The 26,319-nt window shown below is 46.4% G+C and overlaps 1 protein-coding gene across 3 annotated transcripts in view; it reads left to right on the top strand.

The window, feature by feature from the left end:
- hltf (helicase-like transcription factor) overlaps positions 1–26,319 on the top strand; it is a 95,528-nt gene that overhangs the window by 60,250 nt on the left and 8,959 nt on the right. For all 3 annotated transcript variants that reach the window (XM_084307871.1, XM_084307870.1, XM_084307869.1), the window contains exons 15-21: positions 5,979–6,137; positions 7,531–7,663; positions 9,297–9,432; positions 10,652–10,831; positions 11,035–11,150; positions 12,507–12,688; positions 19,690–19,809. In XM_084307871.1, coding sequence (XP_084163997.1) covers positions 5,979–6,137; positions 7,531–7,663; positions 9,297–9,432; positions 10,652–10,831; positions 11,035–11,150; positions 12,507–12,688; positions 19,690–19,809 — 1,026 coding nt within the window. The remainder of the gene's footprint in view (positions 1–5,978; positions 6,138–7,530; positions 7,664–9,296; positions 9,433–10,651; positions 10,832–11,034; positions 11,151–12,506; positions 12,689–19,689; positions 19,810–26,319) is intronic.

The following is a 26,319-nucleotide window of genomic DNA, read 5'->3' as shown; positions in this document are numbered from 1 at the left end:
TGAGAAGCTCATCACAGCGGGACACGTCACAAAGATTGACATTAAAGAGGCCGACCAGACGACTGAATCGTGGTACGTGCCCCACCACAAGGTTCATCACAACGGCAAAGACCGCATCGTGTTTAACTGCAGCTACCAGATCGGATCCCAAAATCTGAATAAAGAGCTATTGCCCGGTCCTACACTCGGCCCCTCCCTACTAGGCGTACTACTCCGCTTCCGCCAGGACAAGGTGGCTATCAGCGGGGATATCAAAGGGATGTTCCTGCAGGTGAGATTAGTAGAGGAGGACAAGCCCCTGTTGCGGTTCCTATGGAGAGAGAGGCCAGGAGATGAGCACCCAGCCATCTACCAATGGGAAGTCCTCCCTTTCGGAACTACATGCAGCCCATGCTGTGCTACATTTGCACTACAGAGACATGTCGCAGAGGACCCAGCAGCGGACGAAGAGGTCCGACACAGTGTGAAGAACAGCTTCTACGTAGATAACTGTCTACAAAGCGTTTCGACCCAGGAAGAAGCCGAGGCTCTCCTACATAAACTCTGCGCCTCTCTGATCAAAGGCGGCTTTGATCTCAGGCAGTGGGCCAGCAGCGATCCGCACGTACTGCGCAGCCTCTCCTCCGAGGACAAGGCAGCGAGCAGCGAGACCTGGATGGCCACAATCCCAGGAGAAGCCCAAGAGATGACACTAGGACTAGTGTGGCGCTTCAAAACAGATTCGCTCCACTATAGACACAAACCCCTGACCACGGAGCAGGGAAGGTCGACGGCAATACCGACCACCAGACGGAGTGTGTACAGAACACTCGCCCGACAATATGACCCGTTAGGATGTATACTACCGTACACCACCAGGGCAAAGATGATTGTACGAGCATTGTGGGACAAGGACCAGGGCTGGGACGACCCCATTCCCGCACAACTTGCATCCACCTGGAGAGAGTGGGAGATGGAACTCCACTCACTCCCAGGCGTTAATATACGCCGAAGCTACTTCCCACCCACGGTGAGGCCAGAGACATGTAAAATGGATCTACACGTCTTCAGTGACGCCTCCGAGGTCGCCTACGGATCAGTAGCCTACTTGCGGGCCCAAGAAGAGGGGGGAGAGATCTACACAGCATTCATCCTCGCCCGCTCGAGAATAGCCCCACGCAAGCAACAGTCTATCCCACGTCTAGAGCTCTGCGCAGCCCTCGCAGGAGCGCATCTAGCCACGCTCATCCAACGTGAGCTCACCATTCCGGTGCATAGAACAATCCTGTGGTCAGATTCCACGACAGTACTCGCCTGGATCAAATCGGATTCATGCAAATACAAAGTCTTCGTGGGAGTCAGAGTCACTGAGATTCAAGAGTTAACCGGAGAGTTAACCGGAGAAGCAAACTGGCGCTATGTTGATACAAAACACAACCCAGCTGACGTCATCACCCGGGGAATGTCCCTAGATGACTTAACCTGTCATAACATCTACAGTGACGGACCAGCATTCCTCAAGCTCCCGGAAGGAGATTGGCCCACGCCCACCCCGAGGGAAGCAAGTGACGAGGAGGCTGAGAATAAGAAACCCATGTTCTGTGGATTGAGCACTGTTGTCTCCGCAGACCCCAACATAGACGATTGCATTACCATAGAGAGTGCGCAGCAACGGACATTCCTGCGGCACCACCCAGAGATTAAGTCCCCCGCTGATATGTCAGCAGCTGACTACGAGGAAGCAGAACTGCTTCTACTGCAACGAGCCCAGAGAGACTCGTTCCCCGATGAACTAGACTGTCTACAGGGAGGAAAGCCCGTCCCATCAGACAGCAGATTGATTCATCTGGCCCCCGAGAGTGACACACATACCCTCATCAGAGTGGGTGGTCGCCTGCGGAGAGCCCCCAATTTACCGGATGACATTAAGTACCCGATCGTATTGAACAGCCGACACAAGGTCACAGAGCTGATTATAAAGAAATACGACAAGGATGTACACCACGCAGGAGCAGAGAGAGTCTTCGCGGAAATCAGACGTCGTTACTGGATACTTCAAGGAAGAGAGGCGGTGCGACGCTTCCAGCGAACCTGTCTAGACTGCCGAAAGTGGCGCGCGCAGCCCAGCATACCACGGATGGCTGACCTACCTCCATGTCGCCTCCGACTCGGCGACAAGCCATTCCACTCAACAGGCATGGACTGTTTTGGCCCGCTGCACATAAAGAAAGGAAGAGGCACCGAGAAGCGGTGGGGTATTGTATTCAAATGCATGACCACCAGAGCGATACATATCGAGCTCCTTCCGACCATGAGCGCAGACTCATTCCTTATGGCCTTCCGAAGATTCACATCACGGAAAGGAAAACCGTCTACATTATTGTCCGATCACGGGACAAACTTCAAAGGCGGAGAAAGAGAGCTGAGGGAGAGCTTCCAAGCTATGGGCCCAGAACTTAAGACCCACCTCGCTCCAGCCCAGATTGACTTCCAATTCAACCCCCCAAACGCACCCCACTTCGGTGGAACTTGGGAACGAGAAGTACGTTCTATAAAGACAGCCCTGTACGCAGTACTTGGGGCCCAGACTGTGGCGGAAGAAGTCCTAATGACAGTCCTCACGGAGATTGAGGGAGTATTGAACTCAAAGCCCCTCGGTTACGTCTCCAGTGATGTAGCAGATGTCGACCCAGTCACCCCCAACACCCTCCTGATGGGGCGGCTAGATCCCGCGTTACCCCAGACAATGTACTGGCCTGAAGAAGCGAACGGCCGACGAATGTGGAGGTACAGCCAAGTATTAGCCGACAAGTTTTGGAGCAGTTTCCTACTGCACTACCTACCGTCTCTACAGACCCGCCAGAAGTGGGTAAAAGAGAGAGACAATTTGACGGAAGGAACAGTCGTCATGATTATTGACCAGTCACTACCCAGAGCTATGTGGCCGGCTGGCCGCGTAAGCAAAGTGATCACCGGTGCCGATGGCAAGGTCCGAGCAGCTGAAGTACTCGTCCAGGGGCGCATTTACACCCGTCCTGTGGCGAGGCTCATAGAACTGCCCCGACTCCCAGACACAATCGATGATGACCATGACCCTATGACTTTGTGAGTTGACTGACCCTTACAGCGAACCCTTGAGTGGTAGACAGTGCGGTTAATCTGTCTCTGCTTAACTAATTGGGTTGGGACCAATTAGGGGGCGGCTGTTCTGAAGGATCAGATTAAACCGAATATATATATTTATTTATATATATATATTTAATTGTATTTGTATATCCCCTGATATCCCTTGTATATTCCTTGTACAATATGCATTGAATATCCCTTCTAGTCTACTGAGCATCCCATAATAGTCTCCATTCTACCATTGGACGAGACCTTGGTGCCAGGTCGCCATACCCCTCAGACCAGGTTCAATCGTACCGCTCAACATGTATGGACAAGTCCTAGTTCCGCGTAGGAATATGTCTACCGCACCACTAATGGTACTATTTGTTCATAGTGCGTATATATACTGCGCTATTAAAGTAGAGCTTTCCTTTAGTCCAGTTCCTTACCCTCCAACAGAGTGACAGACGCAAAAGCCTCCCCGCGAACCACGTGTGGGCAGTAAGGCCAATTCGGCCCAGTATCGGCATTGAGACATCGTGTATATTAATATTTGAATAGTCATATTTGGCACTATATCGTCGAGTTGGACGTATTCTATTAAGCTAATAATAGTCTATTCATATGTAGTGCCTCGTGCGGTAAGAGTTCTATAGTAATCAGCACCCCCATCGTTTCGGGCATCAGCTGGACGCTTATCCAGGGTGGTTGACCCCACGTGAAGCTGCACCCGAGGAGCTCCAGGCCAAAGAGCGAGTGGACCTGTATATTGGATTATTCTACCGACGACGGCTAGCCTTCCCCGGCTTGGATTATGCTTTGAGTACTTTGATTATTCTATGGATAAAGGCCAACACTGCGGTGTGTTGGAAATACCCCCCCCGGAGAGGACGACAGGTGAGAAGACGCTCTACACGACGAGGTCGCCTCACGTCTCTCCATCGTGGACCGGAGGACGCCGGCCACAGAGAGTCCAACTGCTTTCATCTGTGGATCGAGGATCGCTGGGCACCGGGTCGCACGACTGTGGGCTCTCCCAGGATACCCTCGGCCAGACGGGATACAGCCAGACTCTACCCCCCCCCCCTCCAGCTGTCCTACAAGCAGTCGGAACCTTCCCCTAGTGTATCCAGCTATATAATCATTCAAGTATCATTGCTATTGTTCCCTAAATATTCCAGGTTGTATATTTGCTTCCTGCGCAATCAGAGATTGGACATTCGATATTGATCTACCTACGAATACTCATTTGCCATAAAAGTGCATACTATTTCAAATCATAAATGTAATTAAGTGATCGTTGTACATACCTTTTGCTATGTATTATTATTAAACGCAGACTTTCGACTTGGTACATTTGTGTTGGATCCGTTTCATCAGGTGGGAGTGTTTATCATAATTATTTATACCTAGTACTGGGTGGCCAGAGTCTAAAGTACAAGAGGTAGTGGTAGTAAGTATCATATCTAACAATACAGTCAGGGAATTGTACCCCTCAGTTACACTTATTGTACCAAATATAAGATAATTTTTTTTTGCAGTGTAGTTGTAATCAAAGTAAATGTCAAGATGAATGACATGCCTCAACACTTTTTGTATTGAACATAGATATAGATGATTTAATAGATAATATAAATACTAACATACTAACTGTCTAACATACACAAATCATAACACTACTACAGCACTTTACACCATAAGAAGTCTCAGTGGCATAGGCTACATTCTGCCTTAGAGCATTTCATTTTCCTGGGCTTTTAAAAGAAAAGCTCCAGGGCTCTTATAGGGGAATTCACTGGTAGGGGGTCCATTGATGCTGAGACGCATACAAGCGGCCAGATGGTCTCCCTGAAGCCTTTTCCTCAGGTCAGTCTTTTACATTAAGCACCCCCCACAGCCCAAATGAAATGATAAAAAAAATATATATATAAAATGCCTCCTCCGATACACATAGTCACCAGCCGCTTCTTTTCACCTGACAGCGAGGTAGAGCGTAACACACACAGAGGTTTACGCTATTACCCCCAGATCCCCTCCCTGCTGAACAGGCACTTGACCGACCAGTAGGGGTGTAAAGGTACACGTATCCGTATTGAACCAAACCGTTTCAGTGTGTACCGTACCGTACCGAACGGTTGTGTAGTGTACTGAACGAATACAACGGTATGTTAATCACTAACGACCGCCCACAAGTCGATTATTAATTTCAATATAGAATATTCGTTGACAGCCCTACAAGTACAATTAGTTACTGCACACTACATCACCCCTGAGTGCAACATGGAAAGCCAAACTTTCCCCCACTGTACCGAAAACCCGTACCGAACCTTGACTTCAAAACCGAGGTACGTACCGTACCGTGGTTTTTGTGTACCGTTACACCCCTACCGACCAGTAGGAGTCGCTGTTGCAAAAAAACAGGACTCATATCCCACCCGTAGAACACTGACCAAGCCCAGAGGTACCGCTGCCGGTTCTCTGCAGTGGGAGGAGAGTGCTTAGACCTCTACACCACCCAGCCACCCTGTGTCCCTGGGAGTTTTTAACAGAGATTTTAACCCTTTCACTGCCACACGACAGAAGGTTAACCCTTTACTATCACACAACCGACGGTCGCTATCGGTTGTGTGATAGTAAAGGGTTAACCTTCTGTCGTGTGGCAGTGAAAGGGTTAACCGGCTGTTATGTGGCAGTGAAAGGGATAAGAAAAAACCTGAAGCGTTTTGGCCTTTAGTTCTTGAAAGAAGATGGGTGTGTATGTGTGTCAGGGCCTTTACTACCATAACCAGTAGTCATAATTACCTTAACTACCGTAGTCATCATAATTCATGTGTGATCTGAGTAAAGTTTAAAAAGAAATGTTTATCCTCTCTCTCTCTCTCTCTGTGCAGGATCAGTTTGAGCAGCATGTCCGTGCAGACGTCAAGCTGAATGTGTACTTGTACTACGGCTCAGAGCGCAACAGGAATAAGAAGTTCCTGTCCTCCCAGGACATAGTGCTCACCACCTACAACGTGCTGTCTGCAGACTACTGGCTGGCCGCTGACGGGGTAGGGCTACAATGTGCTGTCTGCAGACTACTGGCTGGCCGCTGACGGGGTAGGGCTACAATGTGCCGTCTGCAGACGGGGTAGGGCTACAATGTGCCGTCTGCAGACGGGGTAGGGCTACAACGTGCTAGGGCTGGACGGTATGGTCTAAAATGTATATCACGGTATAATTTGAAGCGTAGACTGTAACGGTATATATCACGGTATATTCATTTATCTTAAAATGTCTATAAATGCTTCTGAAGGGGTAAAACACTGGTATGGCAGCTATTACTGTACTCTTGTATTACTAGGACATATTTCACATAGTACAGAGGTATTTTAAGAACATTTATTGTGCAAAACTGCAATAGAAAAATGCAAACCCTTTTCTCAAGTTACTTCCATCACATGTTTGACAACGTAGAGCGAGAGACGATAAAACTTTTATTTAGGGCTACAACATGCTGTCTGCAGACTACGGGGTAGGGCTACAACGTGTGATGCTGTGATGGCAACCGCACGATTGACAGTCGATCATATAAGCTATACTGTATGGGGATGCAGCGATAACATTTTCACAGCTTGAAACCAATTCTACGGAACTGGTTCAGAACTTTTAGTATGGTTTGATACTGAGTTCAGAACTGGGGGGGGGGGGGGGGGGGTGATCCAAATATGGCACAACACCAGCATTTATATATTTTCACATTGTCTGCTAAAAGATGCTCAGAACAATATCCAAATAAATGTCTCTCACTCACTGAGGAAAAGGTGTATTGTATTTGCACCAAATTTCACATGGTGACTCAAAACACCTAAATATAACTTTCCATGTTGAAAAAAAACTATAATTCCCTGGTAAACGAGATGTTTTCTTTTTTATGTCAAATATTGTATGCTCATTGCTCACACAAAGGTCATGTATGATGACTTTACACTGCACCAGAAATAAAGGGTAGGTTCCCCTGAATCATAAAAGATATAACACTTGATACTGACTCAAAGAATAAGCTTAGAATTGGCAGAAATATAACACTGTCTATGTCCAGGCGAACCTTTGTCTCTGTTGGCTTTAGAGGGTGAGGGACATTCTCCCAATATCAATACCCTATTTTAGCCTGGTATCAACCACCATACAGTATCTATGCGTCCCTAATTATGTATAATGCATTTGATCAGAGTTGAAACTTTACTCTGCAAATTAAGAATCTGTCAGTTAACGGGTGTGCACAGAAATATTTAGCTTTTGTTTACGAATGCCTCACGTTTTGATCAGGGTTCCTTTTTTATTTTACTTTTCACATTATATCACGGGTCCAAACAGAAGAAGAAAAAACGTAACCAAATCCCCCACAACCAAATCAAATACCTTGCATATTCTGATACTTAAAATGTTGTCTCTCTCTCTCAGAAAAAGAGTCCCCTCCACGGAGTCAGCTGGCTCAGAGTGGTGCTGGATGAGGGGCACGTCATACGGAACCCCAACGCCCAGATGAGCAAGGCTGTGCTGGGCCTGAAGTCTCAACGTCACTGGATACTCTCAGGTATATACACACAGCTAAGGGGCGTAGTTCACGACAGGCCATGGTTATTATATCACAGCTAAGGGGCGTAGTTCACGACAGGCCATGGTATATGGTTATTATATCACAGCTAAGGGGCGTAGTTCACGACAGGCCATGGTATATGGTTATTATATCACAGCTAAGGGGCGTAGTTCACGACAGGCCATATGGTTATTATATCACAGCTAAGGGGCGTAGTTCACGACAGGCCATGGTATATGGTTATTATATCACAGCTAAGGGGCCTAGTTCACGACAGGCCATGGTATATGGTTATTATATCACAGCTAAGGGGCGTAGTTCTCGACAGGCCATGGATTATGGTTATTATATCACAGCTAAGGGGCGTAGTTCTCGACAGGCCATGGTATATGGTTATTATATCACAGCTAAGCGGAGTGAAGTGAGCTATTGCTTTTATAAAGCGGTTACCAAGTAGGCTATGGCTATATGAAAGTAAGGCACACTTCAATTGAATTGTTTATTATTAGTAAATAATAATGTTCAAAATAAAATAGGCCCTCCTATTTTAATCTGTTGTTTAGGTTCTTAGATGTCTACGGTTTAGTTGACTAATCAGTCGTTAATGTTTTTGTTTTTGTGCTGATAAGTTATATCCAGGAAAATGAGAAGCACATAATCATAGTAATATTCACTTTAGGCTTTGGTCTTTAATAAGCACTGGAATGTTAAAGCGTTCCTCTGTGTGGTTGGATTAACTTGCAGAGGGACGATCAAGAGGGAAATTCAACTTCACAGATTAAATCCAATTATTATTAAACCACTAGAATTTTTATTAGTTGGTGATGTGGGATAATTTGACCAGATTATTCATGGAGGCAAGATAGTCTTTGATTACGGATAGAGTTTACTGACAGAATAACATGTTGCAACACGGAGAGACCTATAGGTTACAGCGATGAGCCTAGATCTCTAAAGAATGGCAGCTAACAAAGCATTTATACAGGAGAGTATAAACTTAAGTACAGTGACGTACAGATTCTGAGTTATAGATATGATATGCAGACTATGAGATGGCTATGTAGACAGAAGGCTACGTGGATGTCAGTGTGTGTGTGTGTGTTATGTGAAGGCTATGTGGATGTGTGTGAGCATAATTATGTGATGGAAAGAGAGAGAGATATGAGTGAAAGTTGTGTGTGTGTGTGAGAGAGAGATATGAGTGAAAGGGTTAACCCTTTGTAGTGTGGTAGTGAAAGGGTTAACCCTCTGTAGCTTGGTAGTGAAAGTGTTAACCCTTTGTAGCGTGGTAGTGAAAGGGTTAACCTTTTGTAGCGTGATAGTGAAAGTGTTAACCCTCTGTAGCGTGGTAGTGAAAGGGTTAACCCTATGTAGCGTGGTAGTGAAAGGGTTAACCCTTAGTAGCGCGGTGGTGAAAGTGTTAACCCTTTGTAGCGTGGTAGTGAAAGTGTTAACCCTCTGTAGCATGGTAGTGAAAGTGTTAACCCTTTGTAGCGTGATAGTGAAAGTGTTAACCCTCTGTAGCGTGGTAGTGAAAGGGTTAACCTTCTGTAGCGTGGTAGTGAAAGGGTTAATGTGTTGTATCCTGTGTGACGACCTGATTTGTTTCTGTGCCTGTCCGTCCCTCCAGGGACCCCCATCCAGAACGGTGTGAAGGACCTCTGGATGCTGCTGGCCTTCCTGAGAGTGAAGCCCTTCGACCTGAAGGTGTGGTGGGACAGAGTGATCCAGAGGCCGGTCACTCAGGGCGACAAGACTGGCCTGAAGTGAGTAACAGACAGACCTAGTAGTGGGGGGGGGGGCGGGGGGCTGCAGTGAGTATTACAGACAGACCTATTAGTAGGGGAACAGACGGACAAAGCCACAGAGCAGGGTGTGTGGGTGCCAAGGTCGTCAGCCGAGTTGGTAACACCAACAACTGATAGTCGCTGGTGGGGAAGATTTGGTCAGAGAGAGAGCTATGGGGAAGAGATAGAAAGGGCGTTAGAGTGGGTCAGTAGTTGACAAGAGCCGTTGCCATGGCATCGTGTCACTTAGTAACGAGAGAAGGGGCGTGGCTACGGGGATGGCCACCGGTTGCTAGGGGAAAGACGTTAATAGCTGTGAGTTCTTCTGGTTTGACTCAGACTAAGAAACGAAGCGTAGACACATAGACAGAGAGACCTCAGGACCTAGAGGGTGGGGGAAGGGAGGCTGACGCGTAGCCCCCACCCTCCGGTTGCCACGAGCTAGCTTCGGTTCACAGGGAAGGCTTTTGGATAACACTAGGCTGCGATAACCACGGGCTGATAGAGAGAGAGAGATCATTAGAATAATGAATTCAATAGCGGTCAAAGACTTTTCAGAACGGTTTCCATCTTGTACAGAGTATGTTTATGGAAATAAACGTCAACATCCAGGAGAGGTATCCTGTTTCCAGTGTGTCTTTAATTCTTTTGAGACGAATGCATCAATGGGGGAAGATATCGTGTATCAGCTAGTACGATGAGTAAGAGATCAACACAACGCAGAAACTTCACAGAGCCACAGGTGACGAGGTGATTACTGGCTGATAACATGAGTATCCAACAGGGGGTACTGGCTAAATGGTAAATGGTGCATTTGGCAGCTTTTATCCAAAGCGCTTTACAATTTGTTCCTCACATCTTACCCATTCACTCACACATTCACACACCGACGGCGGAGGGAGCAGTTAGGGGTTAAGTGTCTTGCTCAAGGACACTTCGACACGCTGCCCAGAAGAAGCGGGAATCGAACAGGGAACCTTCCGATTACCAGACGACCGTTCTACCTCCTGAGGCACTGTAGGGACAAGCGCAGCATGTTTCAGGGCCCCCAGGGGGCAGCGCAGAGACCAGGGTTCTATTGAAGTGAATCAAACGTTTATATATCGTCGCGGTTGCAGTCGGCGCTCCGGGAGGTGTTTATGGTACTTCCTCATCTGTGACCGAACCTCGGTGATATCAGAGCCTTGACTGTGCGCAGGAACCTCCAGACCCTTGTGAAGTGCATCACCCTCCGGCGCACCAAGAGCAGCATGGTGAACGGGCGCCCCGTTGTGTCTCTGCCTGGGAAGACCGTGGGCGTGGAGCAGGTGGAGCTGACCCAGCAGGAGAGAGAGGAGTACGAGCTGGTGCGCTACGAGGGACGGACCATCATCCGCAGGTTGTGTGTGTGTGTGTGTGTGTGTGTGTAGGCTTATCAAAGAGAAAAGGCATTGTCATGATCTTTATATCCTTAAATGTCCATAAAACTACACTGAACCTGTGAAACATTTGAATCGTATATAATGTATGATCTGATGCACGTTAGTGTATATGTACAGAGATGTTGAGGAATAACACGCGCGCACGTGTGTGTGTGTGTAGATACATAACGGAAGGATCAGTGCTGAAGAACTTTGCTGACGTGTTGGTCATTCTGATGAGGCTTCGACAGCACTGCTGCCACCCTGACCTACTGGCCAAGATCTCCTCAGACCTGGGTACCAATACACCAACAAACTCATAATAAAACACTGTTCTCCTCAGACCTGAGTACTAATACACCAACAAACGCATAATAAAACACTGTTCTCCTCAGACCTGAGTAGTAATCAGTGCATGTGAGCGGATCGGAGCGTGAGCGGCGCGGGGAGCGGAGCGAGCGGTTTTGACGTGAGCGAGGAGTGGGTTTTAAAATGGGTCGGCGCGACGTCCGGAGCGAGAGTTCTCCTCCGCTCCAATTCACTCCAGGCCGCTCACAGTGGTTTAACACTGATGTAAGATACATTATAGTACAATGCCAAAGCAACAGATGGCGATGTACAAACATGAAGGCCATTTTCAACCAATGAGAAGGGTGAACCTGTGATATCCTGTTCAGGCTTTGTCAAAAACGCAGGTTTTGACGCCATTGTCGTTGTCGTTAGCTTACATGCTAACGTTAATGGCAGCGACCATAGCATTGTGGCTAGGCTAGCTATCATCGCTTAATAGAGCTAGTGAATGGATAAACGTTATTTAACATTGCAGAATGGGTACATTACAATGCGGCTCAATACAAACAATTGTTAAGGGGCCCAGGGGGTGTAGACTGTTGTAGTTTGAGCTCATTTACACCATGTTCAAAAAAAAAAAAAATCTGCCGAGCGATGTGGCGCGGGGAGCGCTCGATTCAAGGTGAGCGGTGAGCTTCTCGCCCGCGCCGATCCGCTCACGTGGCCTGGTAGTAATACACCAACAAATACACAAGATGAAGAGTTGGACTCTCATCACAAACTGGGATATCATGAAGTGGCCGTAGTTTACCTCCCCCCTCCTTCTCCTCCCTCCTCCCTCTCTCCCTCTTCCTCCTCCCTCCCCCTCTCTCCCTCTCCCTCCCTCCCCTCTCCCTTTCTCCCTCCTCCTCCTTCCTCCTTTCTCTCCCTCCTCCCTCTTCTTCCTCCCCCTCCCTCCCTCCTCCTTCCTCCTTTCTCTCCCTCCTCCTCTCTCTCCCTCCTCCCTTTCCATCCTTCCTCCCTCTCCATCTCTCCCTCCTCCTTCTCTCCCTCCTCCTCCCTCTCTCTCCTCCTTCTCCCCTCCCTCCTCCTCTCTGTCCCTCTCTCCCTCCTCCCTCTCTCTCTCCTCCCTCCTCTTTCCCTCCCTCCTCTCTGTCCCTCCTCTCTTCTCCCTCTCTCTCCCTCCTCTCTCCCCCTCCCCCTCTCTCCATCCTCTCTCCCTCCTCCCTCCTCCCTCTCTCTCCCTCCTCCCCCTCCCTTTCTCTCTCTTCTTCCTCCTCCCTCTCTCCCTCCTCTCTGTCCCTCCTCTCTTTCCTCCTCCCTCCCCCTCTCTCTCCCTCCTCCCCCTCCCTCTCTCTCCAGACCCGGCGGCCACGCCGGCAGAGCTGCGAGAGCGTCTGGTAGAGCGCCTGAGGCTGGTCCTGTCCAGCGGTTCAGACGAGGAGTGTTCCGTCTGCCTGGAGTCGGTCCACCTGCCTGTCATCACACACTGTGCTCACGTCTACTGCCGCTCTTGCATCGCTCTGGTCATCAGCACGGAGCAGGTGACTCACTCACACACTGTGCTCACAGCTACTGTCATCAGCACAGAGCAGGTGTCACACACATGCATTCAGTGAGCAGCTCACCAACATTATGTGAAATGTGCTCACTGTCTTCTCCAGAGTCAGACGAGAAGATAAAACACCTATTTCCTCTCTGTGCGTTCAGTAGAAAGCTATCCGGCTGTATCCAGATAAGGATGACAAGTATATATTTTAAAGGTGACATGCATTATAAATGTAATTTTTCAGTCTCTAGCATTGTATTATAGTAATAGGAGTTAGTATCAATGTGTTTTTGTGTCTAAATACCATATTGGCGGATTGCTCTGATTCAGCTCAGACCATTTCCTGCTAGATTTAATTAGGTCATCCTGATTTGAGGCATATCGTGACGTCACCGGGGCCCTGGTTAAGCGGACAGTGATGCGATTGGCTCTGTGGTTGGAGCTAATGCCCGCCCACAATCTACCTAGACTACACAGCGAGTGGAAACCACTTCCTCATACTGGGAGGCAGAGTGAAACCCGACACCTCTGCATGCACCTCCTTAAAGTGTCAAATGACATACTCCTCGCCGCTGACAACCGTGACTGCTCTATTTTAATGCTGCTTGACCTCAGTGCAGCTTTCGACACTGTTATTAGATCGTCTCCAACATGGGGTTTGTGTCAGTGACACTGCACTAGCATGGTTCTCCTCCTCTCTCCCACCCCCCCCCCTCTCTCTCTCTCTCTCTCTATCTCTCTCTGTCTACCAGTCGCAGACTGTGTGGGCTGACTGTCACTCAAAGTGCTTATGGGCGGAGCCAGGCCATAACAGCCTGAAATCCTGAGGCTGAAAAATGATGGTTTTGAGTACTTGATTAGAAATATAAAACAATGCATTTTTTTGGGAAAAAAAACATACAGATGTCTTCAATGGACTCACAGGAATTGTGTAAAGTTGCCCAAATAGTGCTAGGAATAGCAATGCAGGTCCCCTTTAACATATTAAGGGTGGCAACCAAAAAGACTCACAGGGAAGTGGATGAGTCGGGTGGTGCTGATGGAGGGAGAATGGATGAGTCGGGTGGTGCTGATGGAGGGAGAATGGATGAGTCGGGTGGTGCTGATGGAGGGAGAATGGATGAGTCGGGTGGTGCTGATGGAGGGAGAATGGATGAGTCGGGTGGTGCTGATGGAGGAAGAATGGATGGACACGATCCATGAGATCTATGTGATGGAAATACTGACATATGAACTGAGATGACAGAGGGAGAGGGTGGGGGAGAGGGTTGAGGAGAGGGTGGGGGAGAGGGTTGAGGAGAGGTTGGAGAGGGATGATGAGCGGGTTGAGGAGAGGTTAGTAGAGGGATGAGGAGAGGGATGAGGAGATGGATAGGGCTGACCTTCGAATTTTCTTTTGGAATTCGAAGCTTCAGGGCCGATTTAAATTCGAGATAAAAAATTAAAATTTTTAAATTTATTTTTATTATTATATATAAAAAAGCCAATATCGAGCATCCCTAATATAATAGGGATGCTCTAATATATATTAGGGATGCTCGATAGGGATGCTCGATATTGGCTTTTTTATATATAATAATAAAAATTAATTTAAAAATTTGAATTTTTTATCTCTAATTAAAATCGGCCCTGAAGCTTCGAATTCCAAAAGAAAATTCGAAGGTCAGCCCTATCCATCTCCTCATCCCTCTCCTCATCCCTCTCCTAACCTCTCCTCAACCCGCTCATCATCCCTCTCCAACCTCTATATATATTAGGGATGCTCGATATTGGCTTTTTTACCGATAACGATATACCGATATTGTCCAACTCTTAATTTCCGATAACAACCGATATCACATTTTAATGCCGGTAGGCCGATAATATCGGACATAATTTCTATAGAAATGTAAAAAAATATATATATTTATTTTTATTTTTTTTGAAAACCGATACCGATATTTTCCAATATCACATTTTAATGCCGATATCGGCCGATAATATCGGTAGGCCGATAATATCGGACATCCCTAATATATATATATATTTTATGTTGTGGGACTTGTACAGCACTTTGTTCAACATTGTCAGTGCTGTAAAGTTTAAACCTTTTTAAATCTTAGACAAACAAAACACTTTGCTTTCATGAAATATTGTAAGCTGTCATTTGAGGCTTTATAAAAGCAGCACAATGAACACAAATCTGTCAGTGCCGAGTCCGACCTCATCTTAAATAACAAACAGCATTGCTTGTTGTAGTTAACAAAGAGAGGCAGAGTTGATTTTGCACACACACAAAAAATTATATATATATTTTTTTATATATAAGCTAATTTTATTTTCATATTCGAATCCCATGCCCATCGAACGAAGCTTTGAAGTATTTAAGACAGCCCTAGAGATGGATGATGAGCGGGTGGAGGAGAGGGTTGAGCCGTTGTGAATGTGACCTCCCACCAACTAACTCACCATGGAAACCTCACATCAATTCAATTCAATTATCTTTAATGACCACCCAGCCAGGCTGGTGGAATTTGATTTCAGTGCAGCATGTTACAGCATTGTTCCAACATAGAACATAGAAAATATAACATCACTTACATTACGTACATACTACATGCAGTTAAATACATAAATACACAATTACAAGACCTCAATATCAAAGTTCAGAGAGTTTATGTCCATGTCCATAGCAACAGAGGTAGGGGGGGGGGGGTGCTACAGGGAGTTCAGTGTCCGTATGGCAGTGGGGAAGAAGCTGTTTTTAAAGTGGGATGTTTTTATGGTCAGGGATCTGTAGCGCCTCCCGGAGGGCAGCAGCTGGAAGATGTGGTGTGCTGGGTGAGTGGGGTCAGAGATAATTTTTCTAGCTCTTCTAATTGTGCTTTGGCGGTGGAGTGATTCGAGAGATGGGAGGGGGGTGCGGATTATTTTGGAGGATTTATTGATTATTCTTTGGAGTTTGTTTTTGGAGTGAGTGTCCAGACTGCTGTACCAAACTGTTATGGAGAAGGTGAGGATGCTTTGAATGATAGACTGGTAGAAGCGGAGCAGGAGATGTTTTCTGACTCTGTCTTTTTTGAGCTGGCGGAGGAAGAAGAGTCTTTGATCGGCTTTTTTGTGGATGTGGTCTGTGTTGGTTTTCCATTTGAGGTTATTGCTTATGTGGGTGCCGAGAAATTTGAAGGAGTCTGTGGTGATTATGGGTTTGCCGGAGATGGATATGGGGGTTTTGGGGTTTGGCTGGCGTCTGAAGTCGATGATGAGTTCTTGGGTTTTTGATGAGTTGAGGAGGTTATTGTCTGTGCACCAGGTGATTGTGTGGTTGATTTGTGTACGGTATTCTGTTTTATTATTGTCTGTGATGAGGCCTATAAGGGTTGTGTCGTCTGCATATTTGTATATTTTTATGGAGTTGTGGAGGGATATGAGCAGGTTGGTGTATAGGGAGAAAAGCCAGGGTGAAAGGACGCAGCCTTGGGGGGCTCCTGTGCTGAGATATAGAGGGTGGGATGTGATGTTGTTTATTTTGACCTTCTGTTGTCTGTTGGAGAGGAAGCTATGGATCCAGTGACAGATGCAGGGGTCAATGTTCATGTCCAGTAGTTTATTGATGAGTTTGGCTGGGATGATTGTGTTGAATGCGGAACTGAAGTCCATGACCAGAATGCGGGCATATGAGTTGCGGGTTTCCAGGTGTTGCAGCAGGTGATGAGTGGCTGTGTTGACTGTGTCTTCCACAGACCTGTTGGTTCTGTAGGCAAATTGATGTGGGTCCATGAGTTTCAAGTTTCTTTAATAGTTGTCATACAGAAGTACAGAATACTTTTATACAAAATGCTTCTTACTGTTACGCTCCAGAGACTGTGCTAGACAAGATAAGTATCAAATAACATAGTATAGCATGTAAATTAGAAGTAGAAAATGAGGTCACAGTGTTCAGTATAGACATATGTACAATGTTCGATGCAGAATAGACGTAACTGAGTTACCATATAATATACAATACTATGCAGTGTACTAATAATATACAATACTATATAGTGCAAAGCAGAAATGGGATGAGGTACAATTTAGGTACAATTTACAGTAAGGTGTACGAGTTGTAGTGCAATCCTTTATCAATAAATATAAAGTGTGGGGAGTGGGTGCTACAGTGTGTTTGTTTAAAGTGAGTGTGTGCTATAAAGTGTGGGGAGTGGGTGCTACAGTGTGTTTGTTTAAAGTGAGTGTGTGCGTGTGGATGTGTGTGCTATGTGCGTTTGATGGTTGTTGTGTAGTGTTCATTGTTCGTTGAGCAGCCTGATGGCCTGGGGATAGAAGCTTCTTCTGAGTCTTTCTGTGCTCGCCTTGAGACTCCGGTATCGCTTGCCTGACCGCAGCAGTTCAAAGAGGCAGTTGTTCGGGTGACTGGAGTCCTTAATGATTATCTTAGCCTTGCCCCTGCACCGCTTGTTGTAAATGTTCTGGAGGGTGGGGAGCCCCCCTCCAATTGTGCGTTCGGCTGAACGCGTCACTCTTTGTAGTCTGCTTCGGTCTTGTGCAGTGCTATTCCCAAACCAGGAGGTGATGTTGCCAGTCAGGATGCTCTCTATTGTACATGAGTAGAAGTTTTTTTTTTTTTTTGATCCACTTTTTCTCCCATTTTTCTATATTTTCTCCCATCCCAATTTCGTATCATCCAATTCAACCCTCCCCTGTCACGAACGCTGTTTCTTGCCTCCCACAAGCCGGCTGCAATGTGGACTAAGTCATACATAGCACAAGTCCCCTCCGGTACTTGAGGTAACAGCAGTCGCATCTTTTCACCTGCGCAGCTCGATCTCTCAGTGTCGAGGAGTAACGCGTGGGAGGCTCACGCTGCCCCCGACACTTCCTGATTCTACTGCGCAGGCGCACCAACCGACTTGTAGGAGTCGCTTGTTCACAACGTTCGATCCCCACCCTTCAGTTTTCCCTCCCCGTAATACGGCCAATGTGTATTACTGCGGACGACCAGCTAAACTGAAAACAATGTGGAGAGCTGGATTCAAACACGCGAATCCTAGCGTCTCCACACTGGTGGCGAGTGCCTTGCCCACTACACCACCTAGCCGCCCATGAGTAGAAGTTCTTAAGGATCTTCTGACTGACTTGGAACTTCCTTAGGCGCCTGAGGAAGTAGAGGCGTTGTCGTGCCTTCTTCACAACACTGTCAATGTGTGTGGTCCATGTCAAGTCCTCGGATATGTACCGGTAGGCTCCGAGGTACTTAAAGCTGTTCACTCTCTCAACCGGTGCCCCGTCGATGCTGAGGGGGCTGTAGTCCTTGACCCCCGACCTCCTGAAGTCCACAATCATCTCCTTTTGTTTTGCTGACGTTCAGGGGGGTGGTGCTGGTTTTAAGGTGGGTGAGAATGATGCGTTCAAATGATTTCATTACTACGGATGTGAGGGCAATTGGTCTGTAGTCGTTAAGGCAGGAGATATTGTTGGAATTTGGTTCAGGGATGATGGTGGACTGTTTGAGACATTGGGGGACTGAACAGTTATGGAGGGAGGTGTTAAAAATGTTGGTGAAGATGGGGGCCAGTTCTGCAGCACAGTGATGGAAGACAGATGAACTGAACTGAAGGTGGTCCTCACCTCTTTTTCCTGGATGTGGAAGGGGGGAGGTGGCAGGGGGGTGGGGGGGGGGTGACTGTTCAAATCTAGTGTAGAAGATGTTGAGTTTGTCCGGGAGCTGGTCATCACCGTCAGGTATGGGCGGGGGTTTATTTTTGTAGTTGGTAATGTCCTGGAGTTTTTTCCAGATGGTTCTTGTATCATTGGTTGTGATTTGTTGTTCTAATTTGGCGGCGTAGTTGGATTTTGCTTTCCTTATTGCAGCCCTTAATTTGTATTTTGCAGTCACATAGTGTTCTTTTATTCTTGTTATGTAGGCAAAGTTTTTCTCTTTTCTTAGTTGTTGGATTTCTTTGGTGAACCAGGGTTTATTGTTGTTGTAGAATTTGACTGTTTTTGATGGGATGCATAGTTGTTCACAGAAGTGGATGTATGACGTCACTGTGTCGGTGTAGTCATGCAGGTCGCCGGCTGCGCGAAACTCGTCCCAGTCAGTGCATGCGAGGCAAGCGCACAGCTTTTCGGTGGCCTCTGTTGACCAGGACCTACCTGACAGATTTTTCCGTTGGTTTAATGGATTTAAGTTTTTGTTTATATGTTGGGATGAGCAGCAGCATTGCATGGTCGGACTTGCCCAGGGGAGCTCTTGGAAAAGCACGGTAAGCCTGCTTGATTGTTGTATAACAGTGGTCCAGTGTGTTATTCCCTCTGCTGGGGCAGGTTACCTGTTGGTGATAGCTCGGTAGCTCAGAGGACAGGTTGGCGTGGTTGAAGTCGCCTAATACAATTATTGCTGCGTCGGGGTGTTTGTTTTCAACAGATATGTAGTTGGCAAGTGCGACGGATTTGAGCGACGTGTTGGCTAGTCAGTCGGCTCGGTGGAGCGTGAATCCTGGAAGCGTTACCGCTTGGTCGGGCACTGTTTGGTCTAACCAGGTCTCAGTCAGACAGATGGCAGAGCAGTCGCTATAATCTTTGCTAGATTGTAATAGAAGTTGTAGTTCATCCATTTTGTGTTGGAGGGATCTTACGTTAGACAGCAGGAGGGCTGGTAGTGGTGGTCGGTATGGGCGCCGTCTAAATCTTGAGAGGATCCCGGAGCGCCTGCTCCGTTTCCCGGCAGATGTCACGGCAGATGATACCCGTGGCGTTGAGTGGCCAGGTAGATGGTTGTAAGGCAGTATTTCCATGGGTAGGAACGCTGATGGCTCCAAAACTCCATGTCTATTGTGTCGAAGGTTTAGTAGCTCCCACCGGGAGTATTGGATTGTACATGACACTTTACACACAAATAACGAAGACAGGAGTACTAGACACAGGAACGTAGCTTGCACTGGGGCGAGCCTCACGGCCGCCATCTTCTTCCCTAACGCTAAACAACCTGTGTGTGTGTCTGTGTGTCTGTGTGTGTAGGAACATGCGCGCTGTCCTCTCTGTCGAGGTGAGATCAGGGCCAGTCAGCTGGTGGAGTTCCCACAGGAGATGGAAGAGGAGGAGGTCTCACAGTCTGGGACCTGGAGGACCAGCTCCAAGGTACACACTGACACACTCACTGACACACACACACACACACACACTCACTGACACACACACTCACTGACACACACACATACACACACACTCACTGACACACACACTCACTGACACACACACACACTCACTCACTCGGGTGACATTCCTGTTCTTCTATGTTCAGTGACTTCAAGGCCGTCTACCTATTAGGGGGGATCTATACAGCAATATATCACCATATTAGGGGGGATCTATACTACAGCAATATATCACCATATTTTGCATGACTATATTGTATATAATATATTAAATATATATTTATTTTATTTTGTATTTTTGACAATCCCATTTACATTCCAATAAACATTGGAATGAGGTGAACAGAATGTTATCTTATTAGATAAAACAGATGTATATTTTATTGCAAATGTTAACAAATATACATACCGGTAATACAGACATAATTTGCAGTTGAAAAAAGGTGTTAAATCACTATCGTGACATTACAATATCGTGACTCGTGGTAATGTCATACCGTGGGGTAGGGATGGGTACCTTTTACATTTGAACCGATACCGGTACCCAACGGTACCTTTTTTCTGTACTTTAGTCTCTAAAAATGTAATCTATCTACCCCAGTTGTAAAAAAAAATATCAAAACTTAATATTTAATAAATAAATAATGTATTATTATTAGGGATGCACCGAATGGGAAATTATTGGCCGAAACCGAATACCGAAAATAGGAAACAATTGGCCGAATGCCAAATATGATTAATATAAATATATATAATGTTTCTTTTTTTTTAGCTACCTAATTATGGCAAAAGACATGATTATGGCAAAACTTAACTTAAATAATATTAATAATCACTATTATGGGTCCATAAAACATTTATTCAGCACTTTTGAATGCATACATTAATTCCAGACTGACTGCTGAAAGATTGTACAATTTAAACATTTTCTCTTTGCATACAACAAAATGTGCATTCAAGTCAAGTGCATTTTCTTTTCTCTGTAGGATAACTACAACAAAGTGCATTCAGAACAAAGCCAAGGTGCTTTAAAACTACATAAAGATTTGCATAAAGACAGACATTGCACAGACATTGCACAATGTTTTTTTGTATTGGATTCTATTATATGTTGTACCCACTGTATTGCACATCGTTGCGGGCAAGACCACCCGCATTTCATTGTATACTCGTATGCCGTGACAAATAAAACTCTTGACTTAACTTGACTTGAGACACACGAGAGGGAGAGTAGCAAGAGCAGACTGATGTTACTGTCGTGACTACTGAGTCATAATTCACAGCGTTCTAGCCTACATGGAAGGACTGTTGTACTTACTACATCTCCCATGACTCTTAGCAGGGGATGACGTAGCTTACGAGAGACGAGTGGAAGAGGAACGGAAGCGTATAGCTTAACTTTGTTAGCAGCTAACGTTAGTTAAAAAGGTTTTTAACCGCGACGGGCATATAGTAATGGTGAGGATATAAAGCAGGGGTCTCAAACTCGCGGCCCGCGGGATGATAATTTGCGGCCCCCTACTGGACATCAAAGTGTAGTGTTAATGCGGCCCGTGCACTACTGTTTGCCGAGTCGTTGCGCGAGAGTTGGACGTTTTATTTATTTGATCACTTGTAGGCTACCATAGCGCAGGCTCATGACAGCAACGTTATGTTAGTGACTTGGTTGAAACGTGATTCCGGAGTGATATGATATCAAGTGAAGTGGAAGCAAATGCATCCTTGCTATCTCTCTCCTCTGCGAGCAGTGCTGCGCGCTGTCCGCCTGCACTGCCACCGTCTGTCTGTGTACGAGTCTGGTCCAATCACATACGCGTCCCGTCAGCGTTTTTCCCCCTCACCCACAGTCTGCGAATCAGAGGCAGAGTAGGGGAGTAGGGCGGGTCTTCACGACACGGACTGCATGTCGTCTCTCTCTTTCAGTGAGTTCAAGTCGGAGCAGAGTTGACAGCACTGCGCATCTACAGTAAACTCACTCCCAGTTTTATCTCTGTGAGATAAATGTAGCTATTAGCCTATTTTCGCCAGCAGGCAGCCAGAAGAAAAATATGGCATTTTCAAAGATGGTCAGTAAAAGAAAAGTTGACTGCAATTCAAAGGTGAATGGACGGAAAAGCTCCAGCTACGTCCCAGCCAGGGGCGTAGCTGGAGATTCTGGGCCCCATGAAAGAATCAATTTGTGGGCCCCCAATCTATTAAAAAATGTGGGGCCCCCAATCTATAAAAAAATTTTGGGCATTTATTTATTGATAAACGCATAATATGGTTTTTACCTATTTTTTTTATAAACAGCTTTGTGATATAATTAAAAAAAAAAATGCACAGTGCATTTCCATAGCTGTGGATGAGTCCACTGACACCACTGAGAAGCCTGAAGAACCGTTCATGTTCTGAAGAACTGTTCATGTTCTGAAATGTTATTGCTAAAGATTGAGAAGATTGGATCAGTTGTACTTTTTTTTTGAATACTTGAAACCCTTTTTTTGTGGAATATTTGATGCGGCCCAGCCTCACCCAGACTCTACCTCCAGCGGCCCCCAGGTAAATTGAGTTTGAGACCCCTGATATAAAGCATGTTAAAGATGCATTTATTGGACGCGTTGCTCGCGGAGTTTACATAGAAACAGCACGACTCCCAAAAGGAGTTATCACAGGCTGTAGAACGCAGGGCTGAAGAGCTGCTTCTTAAACTAAAGTGTGGGTACTGCTCAGCCCCTCCCTGCAGCTGGAGCGTTATGTGACTGTAGCCGCGTTTTGAATACGTCATCACAACAACACGTTAGGTACCGACAATTGGCACCGTTGGATCTCACGTGAATCGATACTCTGTAGTACCGACGTGTTTCGGTAGGTACCTTTTTTTTTAAGTACCGAATTCGGTACCCATCCCTACCGTGGGGTCTCTGGTGCTTCCCACTTCTCTGGGATCGAATCCAGCTGTCAGCGGTACCTCTGGCTTGGTCAGTCATCCCTACTAACACAATTGTCAGTGTTAGCGGGTGGGAAGCCGGTGGGGTATGTGTCCTGGTCATTGCAAACTGTGACTCCTACTGGTTGGTCGGGGCGCCTGTTCAGCAGGGAGGGGATCAGGCGGAAATAGTGTGAACTTCCGCATGCGTTACGTTCCCCCAGTGAGACTCCTTGCTGTCAGGTGAAAAGAAGCGGCTGGCGACTCCAGGAGGCATGTGGTTGTTATGTACCATGTTGATCCTGTGTCCTGTGCTGCAGCTGACTGCTGCTAATTGGACACCTGCTTGGCAGGCTCAAAGGCACTTCCCCACCCACACATGCACGGTCACTGTTGCTAGAAGACATTGTTGAAACAGTGTCTCTCCCCCTTCCACCACTTTGATCTTTAGTTTGCACTGAATAGGATAGTATAGTATAGTCTTTTGGTTTAAACACAGACCATTGGTGTCTGTGTGCCCTTATGTTGCTTCCCTCTGAGCCTGGGTCGTAACAATTGGGCGCTCGTCCGGGAGTGAATTTGGAAAACACTGATGCCCCTAGATTTGTAATTGCTTTGGTAAAGAAAAAAGAAAAAAAAGAGAAAAGGATTTTTTAGTTTTTTTTCTTGCATGGTGTGTCTTGGTGCTGTAGTTTGGGTAGTGTTCAGGTGTTGTGTAACCTGATGGGGGGCTTGAGCCGGTCTTCAAACAGGTGAGTATGCCTTTACTTTGTGATTTGATATGACTACTTATATGCTGTTAAAATTTTTTGTTTAGTGGACACCACATGTAGGTAGGGTCATTATTTTCTGGCTGTTAGTAGCTTCCTGTGTACCACTTACCCCTGGGGCAGTCATAGAAGGGATTAGTACCATCTACTTGTCTTGTACCATACCATATACTTGACGGGTTGGTGGTCAATATGATCTTTGGCTGGTAGCAGGTGTGGTTGAAGAGGGTTAGGTCTACAGTGCTTTAGCTTCAGTATAGGTAGGTTAGGGTGCCAGAAAATACAGGTAGTGTGTTAGGGCCTGATGTAAGTATTTTTTTTAGGGTAGACATGTGGTGGGCCTGGCAGTCCTTCATTGACTACAGTGTAGACGTAGAAGCTGTGAGTAGTCATATCAGATTATAAGGGGCACCTGTTTGATTTTTTTTTTTTTACTGTAACACAGGGGTTTTGCCTCACTGGTTTGTTACTGAAGGGCGTTGGTTCTCTTGTGTGGTGTGCCATTTGCTGTGCTTCAGGGGTGCTTCAGGGGTGCTTCAGCGGTGCTTCAGCTGTGCTTCAGTGGTGCTTCAGTGGTGCTTCAGTGGTGCTTCAGCGGTGCTTCAGCGTGCTTCAGTGGTTCTTTATGGTTCTTCATGGTTCTTCATGGTTCTTCAGTGGTTCTTCAGTGGTTCTTCGTGGTTCTTCAGTGGTTCTTCAGTGGTTCTTTAGTGGTTCTTCATGGTTCTTCGTGGTTCTTCAGTGGTTCTTCAGTGGTTCTTTAGTGGTTCTTCAGATAAATTGTGTGTGTGCTAGGGTGCTTTTGGCAGCTTTTGGTAACTCTAAGGTGAGTAGTTTGTGGCGCTGGTACAGTAAGGATGGCTAACATAAAGGATTTTGTTGATAACCCTTCTGACGAGATGTTGGAGAGGTTTTCCAAAGAGCAGCTTCTGAAGCTTGCTGTGCACTACAATGTGGAGCTTACTGCCAGTGAGAAGCGTTTAAAAACGACTGCCTTGGGGACTTTGAGGGCTATACTCATTGAGGAGCATGTGCTTGTGGCGAGGGTGGAGGAGCCTCTTTTTTCTGACGTGTCTCTGCTACTCTCTGGTATGGCGGAAGGTGATTGGAGGCTTAGGGAGTTAGCGTTTAAGGAAAAACAGCTACAACAAGAGGAGAGAGAGCGTGAGTTTAAGGAAAAACAGCTACAACAAGAGGAGAGGAGCGAGGAGAGACAGGAGAAACAAATGTTGTTGGAGCACGATTGTGCGCTGAAGGAGCTTGAATTTAAGCATGCTGCCTTGCAGGTGGGTGCTCTGCATTCGGAGTCGCGTTCCGTTTTTGATGTTGGCAAAAATATTAGGATGGTGCCTCTTTTTTTGGAGAAGGATGTGGATAGGTACTTTCCCCTTTTTGAACGAGTGGCAACCACGTTGCAGTGGCCTAATACGGCCTGGACGCTGCTGCTGCAGTGTGTTCTCGTTGGTAAGGCGCAGGAGGCGTATACTGCTCTGTCCCTTGAACAAAGTGCTGACTTGTTAAAGCTTCCATATTGAGAGCTTATGACTTAGTCCCAGAGGCCCATCGTCAGCGTTTTAGAGGCTATCGCAGGTCGGAGGGACAGGCGTATGTTGAATTTGGAAAAGAGAAGGAGAACCTATTTGATAGATGGTGCACCTCTCAGAAAGCAGAGTCAAAGGAGCAGCTTAGACAGTTGATTCTCCTAGACTAGAGGAATTTAAAAGATGTGTTCCTGATACCGTTTCCACTCATCTAAACGATCGTAAGGTATTGAAGATAGGCGACGCTGCTGTCTTGGCTGATGAGTTTGTGTTGACACACAAGTCCGTCTTTGTGGAGGAATACCGTGTTGAGTCCAGGGGTAGGCGTCCTTTTCAGGGGGGCCGTTTCCCAAAACCTGTGTCTGCTGATCAGGTTACTTCTACTCCGAGGCCTGGTGGTTCTGCTAGTGTATTCCCAGAGGGGGTTATATGTTTATACTGGAGCCTGGTCATATCGTTGCTGGGTGCCCTGTGCTTGAACAGAGAAATGTCAAAACTGTGGCTCTGGTGGAAACCGTATGCAGAACACCTATGCCGACGTTAGAGGGTGATGGGGAAAGTATCAAAGGTGCGAACAAAGAGCTTGAGGGCTCCTCAACATTTATGATGGATGGATTTGTTTCCCTGACTGATGCACTAGAGTCAAAGCAGGCTATAACAATATGGAGAGATACAGGAGCTTTTCAGTCCCTCATTCTGGAGGGGATTTTGCCGTTTTCAGAAAAGTCTTCATTGCATTCCGGTGCCGTTGTTCAAGGCTTTGGAGGAGGCTTTGTGGATGCACCTTTGCATGAGGTCACACTCAACTCTCCCTTAGTATCAGGCAATGTTGTCGTGGGGGTATGTTCTCACATTCCCATAAAAGGTGTGTCCTTCATTCTAGGGAATGATTTGGCTGGTGGCAAAGTGCTAGCTACTCCAGTTGTAATTCCCATCCCTGTGGTTTCTGAGGTCCCTGATGGGCTGGCACAGAGACATCCAGGAGTGTTCCCTGTGTGTGCTGTAACACGGGCAATGTCAAAGGACAGAAGTGACAGCCATGATGTTGATAACTCAAATTGTGACGTTACACTTGGTAACACATTCTTTGTTGAATTGAAAATTAATGAATGAATGACCTATTTATATAGCACCCTTCACAGCACGAATGCACAGGGTGCTTTACACTACAGCTTAATATAAAAACACAATAAAAACAAAATCTGAAATAAATGACAACAACAACAAACGGCAGTTAAAAACAGTGAAACCAGATAGAAAAAGTAAAATAAAAG

This window comes from Notolepis coatsorum (assembly GCF_963971535.1).
Source record: "Notolepis coatsorum genome assembly, chromosome: 2".
In the NCBI taxonomy this organism is placed as follows: Eukaryota; Metazoa; Chordata; class Actinopteri; order Aulopiformes; family Paralepididae; genus Notolepis; species Notolepis coatsorum.
Note: the sequence above shows the minus strand (reverse complement) of the source record. Positions and strands in the feature narration are given on the sequence as shown.